Source organism: Protopterus annectens, chromosome 16.part0, assembly GCF_019279795.1.
Source record: "Protopterus annectens isolate FY-2018-M chromosome 16.part0, PAN1.0, whole genome shotgun sequence".
Lineage (NCBI taxonomy): Eukaryota > Metazoa > Chordata > Ceratodontiformes > Protopteridae > Protopterus > Protopterus annectens.
Window position 1 is genome coordinate 761,007,946 of NC_056750.1, and position 22,285 is coordinate 761,030,230.

The 22,285-nt window shown below is 36.7% G+C and overlaps 1 protein-coding gene across 1 annotated transcript in view; it reads left to right on the forward strand.

Moving 5' to 3' along the window:
- Positions 1–17,188, forward strand: part of TNFSF8 (TNF superfamily member 8) — a 298,117-nt gene extending 280,929 nt beyond the window's left edge. Inside the window, exon 5 of the mRNA XM_044057807.1 lies at positions 13,501–17,188. Within this exon, the coding sequence (XP_043913742.1) occupies positions 13,501–13,895 (395 nt within the window). The 3' untranslated portion in view covers positions 13,896–17,188. The remainder of the gene's footprint in view (positions 1–13,500) is intronic.
- Positions 17,189–22,285: the final 5,097 nt, after the last annotated feature.

Sequence of the window (22,285 nt, forward strand, 5' to 3'; positions counted from 1 at the left end):
AAACTGAAGATAAGGTATAATTGTTATTACAGGGATATGGTGATACTCCGAGAAGCTCTAGAAAAGGGAATATAGGTCACACATGAAAACTGTGTGTTCCAGAGGACTTGATGCAGTTTATGATAGTACCATTGAATTGTAAGGGAGGGAATGGAAGACATTTATCAATAAACTAATGCATATGCCTGATTTTCATTACAGGAGATATAGTGGAGAACACAGTATAGAGTTTGCTGCTAGAATTCTTTTAGTTCAGTGGCTTTGACGTCTGTCTACAGAATGACTTCTTGAAGGAGAGATCTTGTCAGTCCGGTACAGTTTTGCATCTGACTCGTAATTAAGGCTTACAGCATGAAATCCACATAATGTCTTATTAATTTCTGCACCTATCATAAATTCAAAATGGGAAACAGAACACATGCTCCTTTTCTATATATTCCATTGGATAATGGCAGACTGATATCTCTGAAAGTAGTTCATAACCATGGATCTTAGGTGAATCATGAGAAAGCTAAAGTAATCAGAATACATTCTGTATCAAAAATAAGATAAGCTCTCCAGCTCTTTCATGTAAAGAGATAAAGCCTAATAATAGCCACATTTCTTGGGTATGAAAAGCAGTACAGCCACTGATGGAGAGGGCAAAGAACGAGACAAGTGCCTGATCACTTTTGTGAAGGGGATGGTCAAAGACTCATACCCAAGGTCCATAGTCCATCCTAGAATCTGCAGTGGAGGCCAGAGACTGGCTAAAGGGGAAGCAGGGCCTTTAGAGGAGTTATATTACTTGCATTAGGTGGTGACATAGTATCACACATTCACCCTTGAACATCCATACAGATGCATGGAGACATGTCAATGCTAGGATAAAAATCCCTAATACCTATCTAGCAAAGATGATGCCATCACTGCTGGCTCATATGGAACAAACAGGCCATAAGGGACTGGAATTCTGTAGGAATGAGTGTGTCAGTAGAGTGTGCTGGGGGCCGAGGCTTGATGGTCAGGTGCTGACAACAGGAAGAATAAAAGAATGAAGTAAGCTGGAGTGACATGTGGAAGGTGGTTATGATGCATCTTACAGACTGACAACTTATTGTCAGACACAAACATATTTATAAGCTGTCTGTGCTGATAGGTCTGTATGCAGGAGACTCAAAACCAGGTTTAGTAGAAACAAAAGCTGTAGGAGGTCTGCCTTCAGCATTTCCTAAAAGGTCAGATGTGAAGCCTCCATATGATACTTCATTTTATAAAATGCAAAATGATAAACATTTGTAGAAGAATGCTGGGGTGATAGACAAAACATATTTACATAAAAATAATGAAAGGGATGGAATGTAACATTATTTTAGGGATGAAGCACTTAGTACAATGCAAGATGATTATCATCAGATCTTCTACTAGACTTAAAATTTTGTAAAATCTACTCTTGGGACTTTCTACAAATATTACATGTATCTGAAAGGAAACAACAAATCTGGAACCAATGAGAAAGGTTCTGGATACGGGGACATATATCACAAGTGCATGGTAGCTGATTTTAGACAGGCAGATAATAAGTATTGGTGCTGGATATAACTGGTATGTGGTTAGAATTGCAAGTGCCACTTCTGAAAGCAAAAATGTTGCCAGTGGTCTACCAAAGGGCTTAGTGTTGGACCCTTTCCTATTTGGCATATATTTCTCAGACCTTCAGGCCAACACTAATGGTCTATGGTTAACAAAGTTCACACATGACTGTAAACTGGGTGTTATTTGATCTTCCACAGACATACAATTGGTTTAACATGGGTTAGACCATGTCAACAATTGCTGTAAGGCTAATGGCCCCAAATTAAATGAAAACAGATGTTTCATAGTTCAGTTTGACAAACTAAACATTTTCACTCATCATATAGTTGTTGCATCACTTTGATTAGACACACTTGTAAGGGATCTAGGCACTTTTGTTGAAAGTTCCTTCCTGCTTAACCATCATGCCTCTGCAGTAGTTAAGAAAGCCTTCTATCTAGCTCATGTAATTTACAAAGGTATCTCCACTAGATCCAAAGATGTCTTCTCCTTTAGTTTGGATGTTATTAGACCCAGTCATGAACATAATACACCTTTTGGCATTTATTTGTCACTCAGCTTTAGAAAGCTATGAAATTTGAAACTAAAAAGGTCAGTGGCTAACTGTCTCTGTGTATTCAGTATGTTATAGACTCCTCCATGGAGACCTGTGTCTAGCCTTTCAAGCCATGAAAGATCCAACCCTCTTTGACCTCCTATTCATTCACAGAACAAATGGCACCTCAAATGCCTGGTTAAAGGATCTAAATCTTCATCAATTGATAAGTAAGATATGCTACACGTCAAGCAGAGTCGCATCTTTGCCACCTTCGAGGTCAACCTAGATAATTGGATGGGCAGCCCAGTCTGTCATATCTTGCCTTCTTAAAGCTTGTGGGAACTTCTGACTAGGGTTTTTTGGCTATAATGGTCAGCAGACTAATTGCCTAGTACTCACCTCTAAACCTATTGCAGATCACAGATTGCCACATCTAAGTGGGTGCTAGGAAAGCAGGACATGGATCTGGTTCAGAAGTGTCTAGTACTAGTATATGGAGTAGATGTGGTAAACTGTATGTGTGAGGAGGACAAATAATCACATTTAACCCTCCCAATTATATTCAATTATTACAATTTTACTTAATTTTCTATTTATGCCTTGCTGACAGGTTTAGTTCTAGAGGTCACTAATCATCTTCCCATGTTCATGAGGTTGCAAAGCATTAGTGATAAAGACTGTATAACTTAGTAAAATGTAAAATAAAACAATTTCTGCAGGGCAGCATGGATTGACCAACCACCAAAGTGAAGAATGTTACCCTCACATGTCCCCTTACTCCAAAACTGCACATCTTCAGGAAAAAACAGGTGTACTCCATCCCCAACGCTGTGTGGTCTTGACATTTACTAAAACAGCACACTCCTTATCATTGACCTTGAGTCCATGAACATGTAAAAACAGGCAAAAGATCAGGGCCACAACCTTCTGTTCACTAAATACATGACTCAGGCTGTACTACAAATGTAGTCTTGGTAATGAGATATCACAATTTAATGTCTGCATAGTATTGCTATTGTTTGCTGAGTAAAAGTCGTAGACAGGTGAAACTGGAACATGATATCCCAATAATGATAACACTAAAACACGTAATATGAACAGGGCATTTACAATTTTTTAGTTATTTATTTTTTCATTATTTTATTATTTATACCACTCTGATAACCTTCAGCTTTATAACATATAGCAACTACCAAATCATGTTCTTTGTCATCCTCCTCAACTGGTACTGCAGCCACTATACTGCAGAGATGCTATTACTTATTATTTTAGTACCCACAATTCCACACTCCCTACAGCATGTTATGCTGTGAGATCACAATGAGAGGGAGTAGTGCGACTAACACACAATAACCCTGCCGTAGGTGTTTGCTAATGAGTGAGTAGTGCGACTAACACACAATAACCCTACCGTAGGTGTTTGCTAATGAGTGAGTAGTGCGACTAACACACAATAACCCTGCCGGAGGTGTTTGCTAATGGGGATCTCAGTAACTTTATATCCATTCCACACCACTTGGTCTTCACCAGGTTGTAGCAATAACACAAAAATCCAAAACCTGCTTACCCAGTAAAGAAAGAAAGAAAGATTGTCATTAGGCAATCAGCCTCCTTAACCTCACTTGATGAACAGTTAATAAAGAGTCTAATCAAACCTAGGTTACTGGCATCATCAGTTTTCCGAAAGCTGGTGCAAGCTCAGGTTCCAAACTTAAATGATTATGCGTTAGTTAAATAGGATCATAGGCATAGTACTAGGCTAGCTGTCCTTGTGGGCTATTTTAGGATTAGCCAGTTTCTCTTTTTTGAGTGCAAAATTGCCTATCCCATTTGGTTATAGACTGGCCTTAGCCATCCCATTGTCAATAATTATATATTTCCCCTAATGAAAATAACTATGATCATAACATAGATAATTTGAGGGGACCCATGCATGGAATAAAGCATTTAGTTGCTGCATTTGTCCATAAGTAATACAGTAGGCAGTTATGGGGTAAATTTTTTTCTTTCCCATCCACAGATCCAAGTTGAGCTTGAATATAGACAGGAATTAACTTTATTTTATGTAGATGAGGAGTCTGCTCCATAGCAGTGGTATCCCCTGTGAGATATACATGTCCCTCCAAACCATTTTGCTGATGTTGCAGAAGAGGTTTAGATCCCTAAACTGAGTATTTCTGATGGCATTTGACTTGCCGATGTGAAGTAAACTAATCAGGAACGGGTAAAGAGGATGTCTTGCATGTCAGACACATCAGCTCTTAGCAGTCTGTAGGATACAGAGTGTAGTGACAAGGCTTTGAGTTATTCCATGTTGCTAGATCTTGCATCCTTTTAGTAAGGTATCTCTGTGGGCTTTCCAGTTGTTACATGTGTCTGGACAGATACATGCCAAAGAGGGCATTACATGCAATGACTGGCCTAATGAGGGCTGCATAAAGGGGGATGATCACATTTCTAGATCCACACACAATCCCTTAGATTATAAGTTGTGCTATATATAAGGACTTTCCTTATAACGATGGACACATTTGCTCAAAAGTTAGGTCACTGTCACAAAAGTTGCCAAATCCTGAACAACTGTATCATTTCTTGGGGGCATATTGTTAATGTGGTAGTTCACTGGGATAGATGACTTCACAAAGGATACAATAATACATTTATTGACATTTAGTTTCAGTCCATGATTTTGGCACCATTTATTAATTTGGGACAAACCTTCCTGCAGCATCACTAAGTCATTTCAGAATTCAGTGACTGCTATGAGCCTGCAGTCATCTACAAACTCAGTCTGCCAGAGCGCTTTAGTATTGGCTTTAACTTCAGAAAAGTAGTTGCCAGATAGGAGAGGTCTTAGCACAGAACCCTAGGGGACTCTACAGATGACTGGTCTCTTTGTGGAGGCAACTTCACCTATTTTGAATTCCTGCATCCTATCGGTGAGCCAGTTGGCAATCCAGTGGGTGACATAGGGGTTCACTTCCCAGTTTATTTAGATTTTCTACTATGCCTGAGTGAGGAATTGTCAAAAGCTTTGGTGGGTCAAGGTATGGGGTGTGTATCATTTTGCCTTCAGTCATTGCTTTGATGACCTTTTCAAAAAAATCAACCAGGCTGAGTAAGCATGACCTGACCTTGATGAATCCAAACAGAGATGGGTCCAGTGTTTGGACGTCCCCTTTGCCTTGACTGATAATTTCCATGATAACTCTTTCCATGGTTTTGCATATGAGCCTGGTCAGACTTATGGGCCTTTAATTGTCTGGGTCTGTGGAAGGTCCTCCCTTATGCAGGGGAATGACTGCAGCTGTTCTCCAATGACTTGATACAAAACCTGTATAGAGGGTGAGATTGAGCAGTGTTATTAGGGGTGTAGCTAAATTATGCTTCATGCTATTTAAGAAGCATCGAGGGATACTGGTATTACCTATCAATGCAATATTTTTTAGGCTTTGATAATACTTTTAGGATTTGCTTTTGTGTGATAGTTGAAGGAGAGCCAAGTTCAGGTATATCTTAAAGCACATATGGATGGGAAAGGGAGATAAAGTTAAGGTACATTTTTCGGTCAATAAGTTCTCTAAATCTTCAGCCTCTATGTAGGTAACATTGTTCACAATCAGCTCAGTGCATTACTGCATTATTCTTTTGAGATTATGAACATAACTAAAGGATGCCTTGTGATTGTCTTTGGCTTGAGGAGCTATTTTAGCCTCAGACTTGGCTTTGGTGGATTTTATTAAGCTGTTGATTTTCTTGATTATTTCAGTGACTAGGGCTCTAACAACCTGGGAATTACTCCTCTTACTTTTGGTGAAAATTCATTTAATTTTATTATAAAACTTGGTGATATTATGGTTCCATAATGTGAATTTGTTTCTGAGGTTTCCCTGCACTTTTTCTGCTGGATACAGCTGTATCTACCTAGCTGTTTACATGCTGGTATATTGTAGTTGTGTACATTTATATGTATTCAGTGGAGTTACCTGGTTTGATGGGATTCGAAGCTTGCCAGTGTCTCAATTAGGAATAAGTAGTTTGTCATAAAGAAATTTATTAAGTTATCATGGGTGGAGGGGATCTTTAGCTTCAATTTTATTTCAAAGGAGACTGCTTTATGGTCAGACCTAACAAATGATGAAGATATGCAATAGACAGTGCAAGATGCTGTCATATTAGTAAGGACAAGATTCAAGATGTTCCCCTTAGTTTGCACTCTGTTTCAGGGCATTTCTACTGAAAAATTCCAGGAATATCTACGCTTGTGCACTTGTGTTGGTGTTCGTTTCAAAGTCTATAATTTGGTAGTTTAGATCGCCTAGGAAAATGTTACTGGGTTTAATACTGAGTGATTCTAGTTCCAGTAAATAGGCATTGTGGCTTTCTTGTGTCATAGAGGTAATTCTATAGCTAGCTAATTTAAGGTTTAGGACCTTTCTAATTGATATTTGGATATAAAGATGCTTTAGTGCATCCTGCTGCTTTACCAGCTCTAATATGAGTCTCTTCTGGATGTAGATTGAGACTCCTCCACCTCTTTTCCCCTTCTTGCAAAGTATCTGGTCTAAATGCATGAAAAGCATTATAGCTCTAAACAGCCATACTGCTGCCTGCTTTTTTAAACCACAGCTTCGTCACTACACAGACATCAGTATCTTCCAGGCTGAGAAGGGCTTTTAGGGTGAGGAGTTTCTTGTTTAGGCTCATAGCATTGATCAGTAATGCCTTCGTATTTTCTGATGCTTGTTGTTTATATTGGTAGGTTTATCAGGCTGGCACTGCCTAAAAAAGGTACAATAAGGGTGTATAATGTCTTTGCCAGTAACTGAACCCCTAGAAGGGACAGATGCAAGCCATCCAAGTGAAGCAGCATGATCTGTCAATCATATCCTCTCAGGATGACAAACATTGGACCCCCTTAGAATGATACCAATTACTGAAGTCCATCAATTTTTTGCTCGTATTGTTGTACAATCCTTGGAGAAGGTAGAATGTTGCTTACTGCTAGGCTAATACCTGCCTTTGACACCGTTTAAGAACTCCTTCATGTTTCTCTTGATATAGTCCAGGAAGATGCACCTCAAGTCATTGACACCAGCAGGAACTATGACAGAGTCGTACCGTGGTGCTTGCTGTTCAAGGAGTAGAATACATGTGTGATCTAATGGATCCTGGCTCCAGACAAACAACTAAGTGTTCTTTTTTTCCTTGCCCAGTCTGGTAAGGGGTACGTCTGCATGTCTTACAGTGGAGTCTCCCATAACAAGAATGTTTGGTTGGGTTGATGCCTATCTTATGGGCTCAGCATCAGTGACTCTGGGACTCCTTGTGCTATGTGAGGAGGTAGGCTTAACTTGCTAAATGTGCTCTTTTGCTGGTGTTGTATTTTAGAGGTCTTTTAGGTTTAGTCAACTAAATCTTTAGAACCTCAGCATATGATGGATTGTTTGTGTTGTGATGGCTTTAGAGAGGTTAGTGTGTGATGTACTATGATGGATTTTGTGTGTGTTGTGATGGCTTTAGAGAGGTGTAGTGTGTGAGGTACCAATTATACGTTCAGTGTCTGAGTTTACAGTGTGTGATATTTTTGATTACAAGTATATTATATATGTACACCTCTCACACACTGTGTTATGTTTGAGTAACAGATGATCATCAAACAACATGAGACAAATTCTACACTGTCTCTAGATGCCCATCTCAATCAGGCTGGCTAGAGAAGTTGTGGGGAGTCTTAACATGAAACTGCACTGACTGGAAGCAGTCATCACCTTGGAAGACTTAGATATCTGTGCAGTCATGGAGACCTGGTTCAAGGCTGTGGAGAGCACACCAACCATAGCAAGCTACACCCCCTTCCACATGTTCAGACCACAAACTGAAGGCATGAAAACTAAAGGAGGTGGTGTATCAATATTTATAAAAGATAAATACAACTCCAGATTGGTTAAACAGTAAGATTCCCTGGAGATACTTCAGGTGCAATGAACTATTGGTAGGACACCTATTCAAGCCATTGTCAGCTACAGGACCCCCTTCCATGAATCAGAACACCCACTCTGCCTATTTGGATCTACTTGAGTCTATCAAGATACATGTGAACACCCTGGGTTTGGGTGACTTTAACTACCCATCAATTGACTGGGTAAATTCCTCGTGCTCTAACTCACATGCCCAATAGTTCCTCAACTCCGTTAACTCCAGTGCACTGGATCAGCTGGTTGACATCCCCACAAGAAGTGCCAACATCCTGGATATGGTGCTTACCAATATGGGGGACCATTGTAGTATCCTGACTGTGAGGTCTACGCTAGTGAGATCTGACCACAAATCAGTCTAAAACTATCACACCTGCACCCCCCCCCCCCCAGCAGCAACTAAACTAAAAAACTTCTCCAAAGCAGTTTCTAACCTCTTACGGGATGGTATAAACAGCTTTACTGGACATCCCTCCTCATATGGAACTGACAGCTATGCCAGGTTCTACATCAATGCTTTATACAAACTCCTATGTAATTGCACTGACTCAGCTGTACCTGATAGGACCAAAACAAGTTCCTTAAAGAAGAGCAAACCTGCCTGGTAGACAACAGCCATTGACAGGCTTTACAGTAACAGGAGGAATGTGCTGTCCCTGAGTAAGAGGGAGCAAGCCCTCAAGTGGAAACACTCCCTCCACAGCTTAAACAAGCAAATAAGAATTCTTTTGAAGTGTTCCAGAGCAAACTATGAATCCAAATTAGTTTCCTCAATTAATGACAACCACAAGGCATTCTTTAGTTACATCTGTAACCTAAAAGGAAAGGCCTAGGTTTGTGCTGAACTGGTAGTTAATGACACCACATATACTGAGCCTGCAAACAGAGCTAACCTGTTAGCCAACAGGTTTTTTTTGAAAACCAAGTTAATAATCACAATGGTTCAACCGGTCCCAAAACTCTATCAGTTTATTACACAAGAAATTTTCACATTAATGCTGCCAGTATTACAAATACATTTTCATCCCCACAACTTCTTCAGATGAGTATGCTAAACCAACCTAGCCCTTATTTTTAAATAACTTTCAATTAAATAATGTCCAATGAAATAAAGCACTCTATTAATGAGATGTATAAAATCTTTAACCCTTTTGTATAAAATGTATATAGGAACAATTAACTCATTTAAAATACCTATCACATACAATTAAATATACATATTTGAACTTTAACCCATTTTACCCACATAAAATGAATCACAGTTCTTACATATGGCCAAGTAAATAATTCCCTTTGTGTAACAATTTACAAATGTGTTTAAGTTGATTTTTCTGTTTCTGGACTTCAGAAACAAAGATTCTCCTGTTATAAGGTTGGAAAAATAATTACAACTTTCACATTTGAACATTCTTTTTTGCCCGTCATATTTCATTCATTTTATGTGGGTAAAAGTGAGAGAAAGCTCAAACAGAGATTATATGAGCATTTATATGATATAAGGAGGAAACACGAGAATAACGCCATATATAAGCACACCTGTGTGTGTCCGGGGGCACATTTTGTTTTTTTTTTGTGCTCGAAACAGTGGTTATGGACCCAAGGGGTGGACCATGGAAAACAAGAGTTGAATATAGAGAGCTTTACTGGCAAATAATGTTGGAGGCTTGTAAATTCCCTGGTCTGAACGATATGATTTCCCTTTTACCTGTTTTAAAGCTCAGAGCTGCTAAATTATAGACTGAGCTTATGATGATAAAGAACACATAATATAATATAAATTATTTAAATATTAGGTTTTAAATATTAAAAGTACAATATATGATTTTAAAATTTGTCCACTAGATGGTGTCATGACACACTAAGTTAATATGCATTTTATTCAAGTTAAAATATTTAATTTGTAAATTATTAAATTAAATGAGTTTTTATTTAATGTTCATTTAATGATTTTATTAAAGTTCAAATATGTATATTTAATTGTATGTGATAGGTATTTTAAATGAATTAATTGTTCCTATATACATTTTATACAAAAGGGTTAAGATTTTATACAACTCATTAATAGAGTGCTTTATTTCACTGGATATTATTTAATTGAAAGTTATTTAAAAATAAGGGCTAGGTTGGTTTAGCATACTCATCTGAAGAAGTTGTGGTGACGAAAACGTATTTGTAATACTGGCAGCGTTAATGTGAAAATTTCTTGTGCAATAAACTGATAGAGTTTTGGGACCGGTTGGACCATTGTGCTTATTAACTTGGTTATTAGTTACTTTTGGCACTTTCTTTTTTTTTTGGTTTTAGGTTCTGTGAAAACTTCACCCTCTGTCTCCGCCACAAGTACCCCATAACATCGCTACCACCTGTCCTCTACTTTGTATCTCTAAAGAGCAAGTCATAAGTGCCCTCTCTAAGGCCAAAAACACAGCATCAATGGGACCTGATAACATCCCTGGTTGCATCCTACATAGGCTCAAGCAAGAATTAGCAACACCACTGAGTACTCTTCTCAATCATAGTTTACGCTCTGGCCTCATCCCAGCAGAATGGAAAATGGCTACCATTATCCCATTGCATAAAGGTGGTGCTTCCACTGACTCTGGGAACTACAGACCTATTAGCCTGACTAGCCTTATCTGCAAGGCCATGGAGTGAATCATCATGGACTTTATCAACAAAGATATAGGTAATCTCCAAACACTTGAAGCTACTCAGTTTAGATTTGTCAAAGGAACAGCATGCCTGTTAAACCTGGTGGACTTCTGTGAGACAGTCACTAAGGCCCTGGAAAAGGGTAAGTCTGTGCATACAACCTACTAAGACTTAGCCAAGGCTTTTGACACTATCCCTCACTCGGGCATCATTGACAACCTCACCCAACTAGGTATCCACCCTTATATCATTAGATGGGTTGCTATCTGGCTCACTAACAGAACCCATATAATCAAAATAGAGGAATTCACCTTCAACAGCAGATCTGTAACCCGTGGTGTTCCACAGGGATCAGTCCTGGGACCTCTACTGTTGGGAATCTATTTCACTTAAGTACATGCTAAAACTAAAGGTCTGGCTGACAAAGTTTGCTGATGACTGCAAACTGAGAGCAGTCATAGAACCTCCAAATGATATCAACATCCTACAAGAGGGTCTTACACAAACAGATGACTGGTGCCAAAGTCATGGCCTTAAACTCAATGCAAAAAAATGTATGATCATCCCTTTCAGTAAGTGTGATGTTCCTGCTAACTACCACATCAATAACAACACCCTAAGTACACACTCAGTGGTGAGAGACCTGGGCTCTCAGGTTGACAGTAACCTTACCTTTGTTCACTATGTCTCTGCAGTGGTAACAAAGGCATTCTATATTACACATCTCATAAATAAGGGTAATGCATCAAGAAAAAAAGAAGTTCTAACCTCTCTGTTCTCTTCCCTCATCAGGCCAGTAATTGAGTACAACATCCCTTTTGGTATGTACCTTTCCAAGCACATGCAGCAATTGGAAAGATCACAAAGGTTCCTCATATGGAAACTTCAAGCTCTACAGCATCTGTTCTATGTGGATCATCTGAAATCAGTTGCACTTTATTCTGTTTCATACAGACTTTTCAGAGGTGATCTATGCCTTGCATATAAGGCAATCCATGACCCTGCTTTATTGGAAATGCGGCATATCTGCAAGTCAAATGGTGCACAGGTTACTCGGACCAAAGACCATAACCTGGTATGTGACATTAATGGAACATTCTGGAGGGACAGATTTATTTCCCAGAGGTTACCACACCTTTGGAATGGACTCTCACTTCATGTCAAACATAGCACCTCATTAGCCTTCTTCAAACGCAATCTGGATGATTGTATGGGTAACCATAAATTCATCCGGGGGTTCCACCTGTGTCCCTCTTGGTGAGGGGCAATTCATGCTGATTAAAATAAGGGTAGAACTTGGCTAGGCTTATAAGGGCCCTAGCACCATTAGCCTGGTAACTTCCTCTTATCCTATGAAACCTCCTTCTGCCAACAGCATGAACCAGTAAAGTAATTACAGTAAAAAAAAAAAAAAAAAAAAACTTACAAATTTAATTCTGAAATCAGTGAATGTAGTATCCCTGCAATCAATATTAAGCCATTCTATTAATCATCTTTTAGCTTGGTGAGTAGTTTAAGGGGAGAGGTTTTGCAAAATGATAATTATGTATTTATCGTCAACAGTAAATAAACAGGAAGAGGGAAGGAATTATAATGTCAAATTATCACTAGGGGTGGGCAACAACAGATACATTGCATTTAAGAACACAAACCATAACAGGGTGCATGGAAGGGAAAAACAATTAAAACACTCATCTCTGAGCTGACTGACCTGAACTACTTTAATGCAGGCATGTCCTGAACAGGCCTGATACACACTCAGTGCACAAGAATGAAGCCAGCGCACAATAACATCAATTAGGCCACTTAAACAACAGAATGTAGTGCAAGAATGGAATTACTAATATAGACTTAAAGACCTTAGGTAAAGCAGATACACACTGTTAAATGTGAAATTGCTGTTTTAAAATGTTTTCCTTTTTTTCTTAAAAAGTAAGAAAACCAACAAAGGGTATACTGGTAACAAAGAATAAAAAAGACACCTTCTGAGAAAGCCACCACTGGTCAAAAGTGATTTATTTAATGAACAATGGTTTAGCGCTTTCATTCTTATGCAAATAAAGAACTTTTTTGAACTGTCAATTCATACTTCATGCCACATTAGCTCCTAGTCTGAATGATCAAGTCTCTATATGCAGCATTTTACACATTAGGGTTTCTAAACTGAAACAAATTAGATAACATCATTTTATGATGCATTTTAAATTTGTTAATATTTTATTGGTTTATTGTTGAATTAATAATAATTAAAATGGATATTTACAGCCGTATTAGTATATATTTTGTAGTTTTTTAATTTGATTGGTATTACAATGTCACATGATTTGTATATAAACAAGTAGTCAATGCTGGTTAATAGTACTGAAAAGTTCTTTAATTTATTTAGAAAAAAACCTCAAAAGAATCCTAAACCATTGCTCATTAAATAAATCAGTTTTTTACCCGAGGTGACTTTCTCAAAGATGCATTTTTTTAAAGTAAGAACTGAATCATTAACACTTGGGTGCACTGTACAGAAAATTAGACATGTTTTCTGTGTGTGCTGATGATACATGATATGGCAAGGCACAAAAGCTTATTATATTACTGTGCAGATTTTACCTGTCTCTTTCTCTCTATATCTAGCTACATCTATTTAGTTAGTTATTTGATGTCGTATTATTAAAATCAGTCTGCTATCACATTTATTGATTATTCTTATGTCATGTAAAAATCTACACCAAAATAACATTAAAAGTGTATTCTTTTTTTCCCTAGTGTTAACAAAAAATAATCCAGGTATCTTGGAGTGGCAAAATCAAGATGGGATTCTAAAGAACATTGACTATATCAACAAGTCACTTGTTATTCAAGAAGCTGGAACATATTTTGTATATTGTCACATAGAGTTTAAAGTAACTCAATGCCAAGGAAAACCGATCGAGTTATCCCTTGACATAGAAAGGAATGGAACTGCTATTTTAAGTGCTTCTGAGACAGCATGCGTGACAGCTAACAAAACATTCCACAGTCTCTTCCAAGCTGGACTTGTTTATTTAGACACATATGATCACTTGTCTGTGAACAGTAAAAATTCATACACGTATATGGACACTGATTTGTTTCCAAATGACATTTTTTTCGGAACTTTTAAATACATGAATGTCCATTAATGCCAAAGTAGTAGTAGTAATTTTTGTGCAATATACTATTACCATCCTGAAAAAGCCGAGAGAGAAATTCCCTCTTCAATTATGTATTTAATTTTTTTTTTTTTTAATCTGTACTACTTTTGTAAAATTTTGTTTCCAAACTCTTTCAATGCAATTGTGATGTGTTTTATCACTCTGTGGCAATGAGTTAAAAACAATTGTGTACTTTTAATCAATACTCATTATTAGGTATTGGATACCATGGCAACTGCTGTTCAATACTAACATGTAACCTAAGAATGATATGCCAAAAAAAAAATTTACAACACATCTGTTTAATCCCCTGAGCTGCTGTTTTCCTGTCATAAACAGACCAATCCAGAAATGGGTGGTAACCATCCGCCACTAGTATTTACAGTGGGGCACCTAGTGTAGGGAGCATTACCTGTGTGAAGCCCTGGATAGCTGAATGGAAAATACCAGGAGTCTCAATTTCTTCAGGGCAGATGTTTGTAATTTCAAAATGTAGTAGTGGATATATTCATGGGTGTACCAGACATACCATTCACACTACACAAGTTGCCAACAAAGGTTTAGACACATTATTACATATCCCTTGTACACTGAGTTGCCCCGAGTTATTCCAGACCGTTGCGTGGCTCCCTTGCTCAGTGGCAGATGTTACTGTGCACTTTCCATCACAGCAGCTTTTATGGCAAACACTAAGGTCACAAAGCTGTCCTTCTCCTCCTCACAGATTTGGCACACTTAAAGTGTGCTGCCTCTGACATGTCGAATGTACAATCATGTTTCTTTTGACAAGTGGGGTTCGACTGCACTGGGTACAGTAGACAGATTTACAGCCTCACATCAATTTTCCAAACGTAAATTATGCTTTATCCAAATTCCAAAAATAAATCAACATGTGTTCACAACAAGTAATAGAAAGATATTGGTCAAAGGTTTATGATATATAGGAAATAGAAGTAGCAAAGGAAATCAGATATTTCTATAAAAAAGTGCCTCCACAGGGTTACATCTACTTAACCATGCTTTTGTCTTATAGAAGAGCCATTTCATGGAAGCCAAAAGAATTTATTTCATTATGTTAAGCATGAAAGGCTCCATTTCATAAATGACTGTGTTACACATGCATGATAGACTTATATTTCATAATTGTATGGTGCAAAACAAATTTACATTCCCTCTTTATCTGTATCCAAATGATAGTGCCTCCCAAATGATTACTTACCTGTCATGTAACTTGCATAAATAAGGTCACAAAATCTGATAAGAAGACTGGCACATATTTGGATCCAGATATTTTGTATCACAAGAACATTACTCACATCTTACACATTACCAGAAGGTATTACAGTTAGAGTTCTTTATTTTTTTTCCAAATAAAAAGAGGAAAACTAGTAATTTTAAAAACTACAGATACATATTACTCAGACAATAATCCCCTATTTGCATTCTGATCACTTACCAAGTAAACTATATTTCCACAGCTTGCTGCAACAACAATGCAGTTGTGCTACAAAGTAGCAGCTTCTTGTGATTCAGATTGTATAAAAGAAGTACTTTGTTTCAGCAGACATGCAATTGTATGCAAGTCAGAACCTGAAGCTGAGAGCTGTTCACAGGTACTTGTCACCAAAATGACAAATACAATCCCAAAGAGGAATACCATGGAAATTTAAGATCTGAATACAGTTATAAGCTTTTCTACCACTGCAATGATTTATACCTCTTTGCTCAAGAGACTTCTTAAATGGCACTGATATCTGTTAAATTCACAAGTGATGCCATACTGCATAGTGAAAATGCCAGGTGGCAATCTGCCAGTGTCAATCACTGAAATAAAGAAAATCTTCCTTGATGGCTTATTTATTTAGCTATTTATTTATTTACTTATTTATTTGGGTATTTATTTTTGTTGTTTTGCTGTCATACTCTCTCATATGACTCTCTCACTGTGAGCATAAGCTCCACGTTCTTGCCCCTTACCCATAATCCCTGTGTTGAAATGCAGGACCGTGGTACTCATACATTAAATTCTGTTCTGAAAGCTTTTTTTATTATTAGTATCTTTTACTGTTGCAATTCATGAAGTGGGTATGGACCAATAATATGTGGATTCTAGCAATTTGGTCATATCATTCATTTTTTAATCAATACGCTTATGTCAGATTATGTGCGAGTATGCATTTGATTTTATCAGTTTTCAATAGATCATTCTAAAAGCAGAGGCATTTGTCAAGCAGTTTCATGAATCAGACAACTGGCATGAATAAGAATGCACAGTGGTACAGCAGGCAGCATCATCACCTCACAGCAAAAAGTTCTCTGGTTTGATTCTTGGTGATGATGTTTTCTGTGCCACCTGCATGTCCTCTGTGTGTTCATGTGAGTTTTTTTCAAGTGCTCCATTTTCCTTCCACATTCTACAGGCATGGATTAGGTAGATTGGACACTTTAAATTGGCCATACATGTGTGTGCATGTGGGGTAAGGAAGAACAACTGTGGCAGGGCTAACCACCAGAAATGTGAACACTGGCTCTAAAATATGGTCACTCTTTTTCTGAAACCCTAACCCTATCAACAAAAATGGGAACAAAGGATTATAGAGCGATAGACACATGAATTGATGGATTGACAGATGATCAAAAGTTTTCAGGAACTGCACACTTGCATTTACATAAATATAGAGACATTTTCTAAGGTTTTATGTATGAGCGTGGACCATAAAAAGTTTGCTTTACAACTTGGGAACAAAGTTGTGAATCTGACTTTAATCCAAAATAAGAAGCATTCTAATTAAAATAATTACCACCATTGATACTTGAGGCAAATAGACATTATTTTAAGTGTTGCAAGCATACAGCTTTAAGCAATTTAACTACAAGCTGCAGGCAATAGTTAATTTCCTTTCATAACTATAACACTAGGAATCAATCTTTACATGAACTAAGAATTGATAATCTCACCTATTTTATAGAAATGTAATTAGAAATTCAAATATATCTCAGTAAATAGAATATGGACTGTACTGTTTTGCATGTTTTACAGAGTTCTGTGTCTCTTTTACTTTTAGTGCTATTAATTCTATCATGTATACATTGTCTAACATTATTTGGAAAGTGAAGCATTGCATTGTCTAAAAACTGACTCTAGCTCCTCCTTATAGTTTTCCAAAAATGGACCAAAAAAAAAAAAACAAGCTATCATTTTAAATTTAAATATTATTTTCAAAAAAATAAATAAATCATCTAAGGAATTTAAGTGAAAGTGCCATTGATAAGAAGAATGTATGAAAGCATTCAGGTAGACAATAATTATCTGATTTGCTCTTACATCTGTTTGTAATTTTCTAATTGAAATAAAACAATTCTAATGTACCAAATGACTTGTTCTTTAAGGTCTGGAAGAAGATGTTACATAACATATAGGCATATAACAAAAAAGTTATGGTAAGTAAGACCAAGGCAGAAAGATATGCATACTTTTAGAAGTAATAACTATGGGTCTTGCATAAGATCATATAGCTTTCATCTATTGATTTCCAATGCATGCTGTGGTAGGTTCACTAAATCATTATTTTTGTAGAAGCTCTGTAAAAATATTTGTTTCAAGTCTTAAGAGTGAAAAAAATATGCATGCATCAATGAGGAGACCCTTTACCTTTATATCAGATGAGTAAATAAAACAAAACTGTATATGCAACCTGACCAGAATATCAGACGAGTAAATATATGGTTATGGTCTATGCCTAAAACGAACCCGCTAAAAACAGTGGTGAAGGACTTCTGGATAAACAAATGTCAGCATTTTCATCAACACACCTTATGTAGTGCTCAGAAATGTGATTATCCCAATCCCTTGCAAGGATTTTAGAGGTTGCCTGTTTTAACTGAAATCTGAAATGTATATGCAGGTTAATCATTTTGAAACACATACATATACACATCATACATATACAACACACAGACATACAAACATATACATTTACAATATATATATATATATATATATATATATATATATATATATATATATATATATATATATATTATAGTTGTTTGTTTTTTAGAGAAAGAGGGAGGGAGGAGAACTGGGTAAAAAAAAAAAAAAGCTGACACCAAAACATTGTCTAACAGCTTATGCTCTAGGACTCCGACTAACCTCAGCGCATGCAAATGGAAAACAATGTTTTTATGTGGGGAACACACCTTCTGCACTCCCTATTTTTGAAGCATCCTCATACTAATTAAATATACCAACTCAGAGATGGTATAAGAGAGGAAAGGGCACATTCCACAACCCCTGTACTATAGCAATGTCACACAACTATCATCAGCTTTTTTACTGACCACTATTTTATCTGAATTTATATACCACCCTAGGATTTAATTGGTACTGCAAACTATTGTGCCATGTATTTTAAAAATAACTAATATTACACACAATTAATAACTTTCACAGTTGTAGTATCGAGTTTTTATATGCAGGCATTTATTTTTGCAAAACTGTAGGTTTGATAAACTAGTTCAAAGTGTATTGGTTATAGAGGAAAATGATGCCCTAGATTCCAACTCCTTCCTGATGGCCATAGAGAAAGATGATGACCGAGAGTACAGATATTTCTTGGTGGTATGGATTGATGGTCTACACTTAACAGATAAGGGGATTATATTCCACAGGAGTGGGAGACTTTGTACTATGAAGCTGTGAGTATTCATGGTATGGTTAAATATTAATTTTTATGTAGGACAAGTTTCTTCTTATGTTTATGTCACTCAGGAATATTCAAAACAAAGGGAGACAAACACTTACTTGGCTGTGTGTAAACAATGTGACATTTCATGTGGGAAAAATGTGCGTAAGCTGAAAAAGAGAAAAATGATATGACAAATGCCCTGTTTAGGCACACACTGAATTCTAAGAAAGGAACACACACATTTTTTGTATTAGAAGGTCTATGGGGGACTAAAACTGAATATAGAGAGATCTATTGGCAGTTTATATTGGAAGCAAATAGAACACCAGGATTAAATGAGAATATCTCCCTGGCCCCAGTTTTAAAACTTAGGTCTGCTAGACTTCAGTTTAGGAAATGCATTTTGCTGTGGTATTTATTCCTATGCTTTATTAGTAAGAAGTGATCATATTAGGGTTGCACATTTCATTCTGAATCCCAGTTAAATATTTTTAAGGTACAGATCTATTTTAACATTAAACTGATTTTATCTACAATTGTTTATAGGTGATTTTTTTAATAAAAGTCTTAGGCCACTAGAGGGTAGCATTTAGCTCTCTTTAAAGGACACATGTTATCTTAGGTTTTATGAAGTATTAAGACTTTATGAGAAATCAAATCAGTCAGGTATTTATTTTTTATTGATAATGTATTTTGATATATTTATACATACTTTGACATCATTGATTTGATATGTATAACTTTTTATAATTATTTTATATATTTTTTTATAAAATGCTTTCATCCTTCAGTACATTGACCAAATATAGAACATAATACAACTTTCTTTAGTAACTTTTATAAAGTATGCAAATATTTGAACATATTTATTTTAAACAAGTTCATTCAATTCTGTGTATATTATTACTTAACTGAAGGTATTTGATGATTGGCTTGAGTATATAAAATGTATTAGGAAGGTTAACTCAGTATCTGAAGAAGTCCTAAGTCAAGAACAAAATGTGGTGAGATTAAGTGTTTATGTTTGTGTGTTCTGATTTGAATTCAAATTCATTGTTCAATACCTGGGTTTATACACATTTATTTGCCTACTATCTCTACAGTGCTTAGTGTTTGTTCATGGTATTTTCAGGCTTCCGTGGGAGCCTATATTCGTTTGGTGCTATGTTTGCCTCTGGTTGTGATGGATATATTCTAAAGAAAGGGTTTCAAAGTGCAAGGGTTCTTTTAATACTCTAAGTCAGCCATAGGTCTTCTCTGAGAAAATGATAACATGCAGAGAAGAGACAGAGAAATTGTTTCCGTAGATGTTTTTTAATACGTCATGCATTAAAGCCAATCAATTCTCTTTATGAAGAATCTATGTACCATGTGCTATTGCAACAGATGCTGTTAAATGGTCTGATAAAAGATGTATACAGAGATTCTTTCTGGCGTGAGTCTTCATCCCATATAGGATCATATGGAGAGTGCCATATACTTAAATTATTTCACTAGAAAGGAATTTTGCATTTCACTATACATCTGCTTATGCAACCAAACTGCAGTTCATACAACATTTGATCAAACTGCAGTTCATACAACATTTGATCAAACTGCAGTTCATACAAAATTCCCAGAATTCCTATGGATAACTATCTTAAAGGTTTAGAAATCAAGCAATAGGTGCTAATGAGACCTGCATTTGTGACCTCTGATTTACATGAGCAGTGATCTAGCCACTGACATACATGTACAAAATATAAATTTAGAAGTAGAGGTAATACATTGATCCTGTGAAGACAAGTGAAATTTGGCACCTTTTTTTCACATTTTGTTAAATTTTTAACCAAGTAATCCCACATTTCTTCATTTAGGGGTGATAAAATACTGCCCAAGAAAAATGTCATTTCCCTCCAATCACTCGCCAGCAAAATATGTGATTTCATAATTGTCATTCTCCCATTTTGGACACAATAAGAGAGTCTTTGTGGATTCTAAGTAGTTTTATTTTATACAAACACATCATCAAAGATTGTTGACTTTAACTGCGGTAACTTATATACAAACTAACAACTGCGATCATGCATGGTCTCACTCTGGCTGCTCTTACAAAATGGCACTAGGGATTGCATGGGTTCCTATTACGTGATCGAATGCTATAAATAGCGAACGCTCATTTGTCGAAACCCAAATGCACAAAAACCACAGAATATTGAAGGAACAAATCAGAATTTTTTTTCCTAGGGAAAAAATTCACTGGGCCGTTCTCTGGACTTTGCTGTTTTCTTCACTGTGGTACAATCTTGGAGCCAGTATATTTAAGGTGGGGGGTGAAGCCCCCCACTTTATGTTGCCTGTACATTCTTTTTTTTGGATCAGCAAATTTTTTCCCAGGGAAAAAATTTGCTGATCCGTTTTTTCGACATTTTGTGATTTCATGCATTCGGGTTCAATTACAGATCGTTCGCTATTTCTAGCTTTCAATCATATAATATGAACTCGGATTGCACATGTGTGGAATTTATTTATACGTGCATGTATAACTTTGACATGCTCCTTAAAGAAACAGCACACATTGCTTGCACTCTGATCTACATTCTCCCTCTGAGAAATTGATTATACAATGCTATGAGTCTATTAGGCATGCAGAAATCACAGGTAATTCTTCACCATGCATTATACAATACTAAGTATGCATACATATACAATCAAGTCCATGTTGCTGCATATTTCACACTAGGCTTTGATACTCGTCCATATTGTGTGACATAAAACTGGGAATTAGATTTAGCAACTGGAACTGTCTCTGCAAAATGTTTGACCTGTGGAATGTTCAGAACATTTTCTGGAATGGAATCAGAATTCTGAACACATGCTGATATGGGAACAGTGTCTGATTCATTCTTAGATTTGAAGTCTGCATCACAGAAACAATGCTGTAATGGTGATGATGATTCTGGTACAAGAAGAAAATGTCTACGATTCCTCCTATATTCTATATCCTCGGAGTCTACCAGGTAGGATCTTGGCTCTCCTGTCAATGGACGAAGTAATCTGCTTGATCGGTCACAACTAGATTTCTGGATATTACACTTCTTAAATAACTGAGCCTTGATGGTTTTATTGTTCTTAGGTTTAGTGGGTTGCATAGTTCTAATTTGCCTGGAAAATTGTTTGAGCAGGTGAGCCAAGAATATCGTCATGGAGTATGTTTCTGAGATAAAGGAAATTCAAGGACACATCGATATTGTCACGCTTTGACCTTTCAAGTAATTGCTTTGCACTCTGCACTGCACGTTCGGCTAGGCCATTGGACTAAGGATATTCAGGACTACTAGTGACATGTACAAAGTCCCATTCTTTTGCACATTTCTGAACTGGCTAGTAAATTGAGTACCATTGTCAGAAAGAATTTTGTGTGGACTACCATGAACTGAAAATTTCTTTTCAACTTAGTAATAACAGCAATGGACATCAGGTAGTAGGACAATCTCAAACCAATTTGAATAAGAGTCTACCAAAGCCAAGTAGTGTTGATTGTTCCTCTCAAAGATATCAGTTGTAATGACTGACCAAGGTAGTTCAGGAACTGGACTTAGCTGAAGTGGTTCTCTTTGCAAATGTAGTCTAGTACAATTGCATACTGAAGAAGAGAGTACTTTATCAATGTCTTTTGGTAATGAAGGGCAAAATACTAATTCTCTTGCT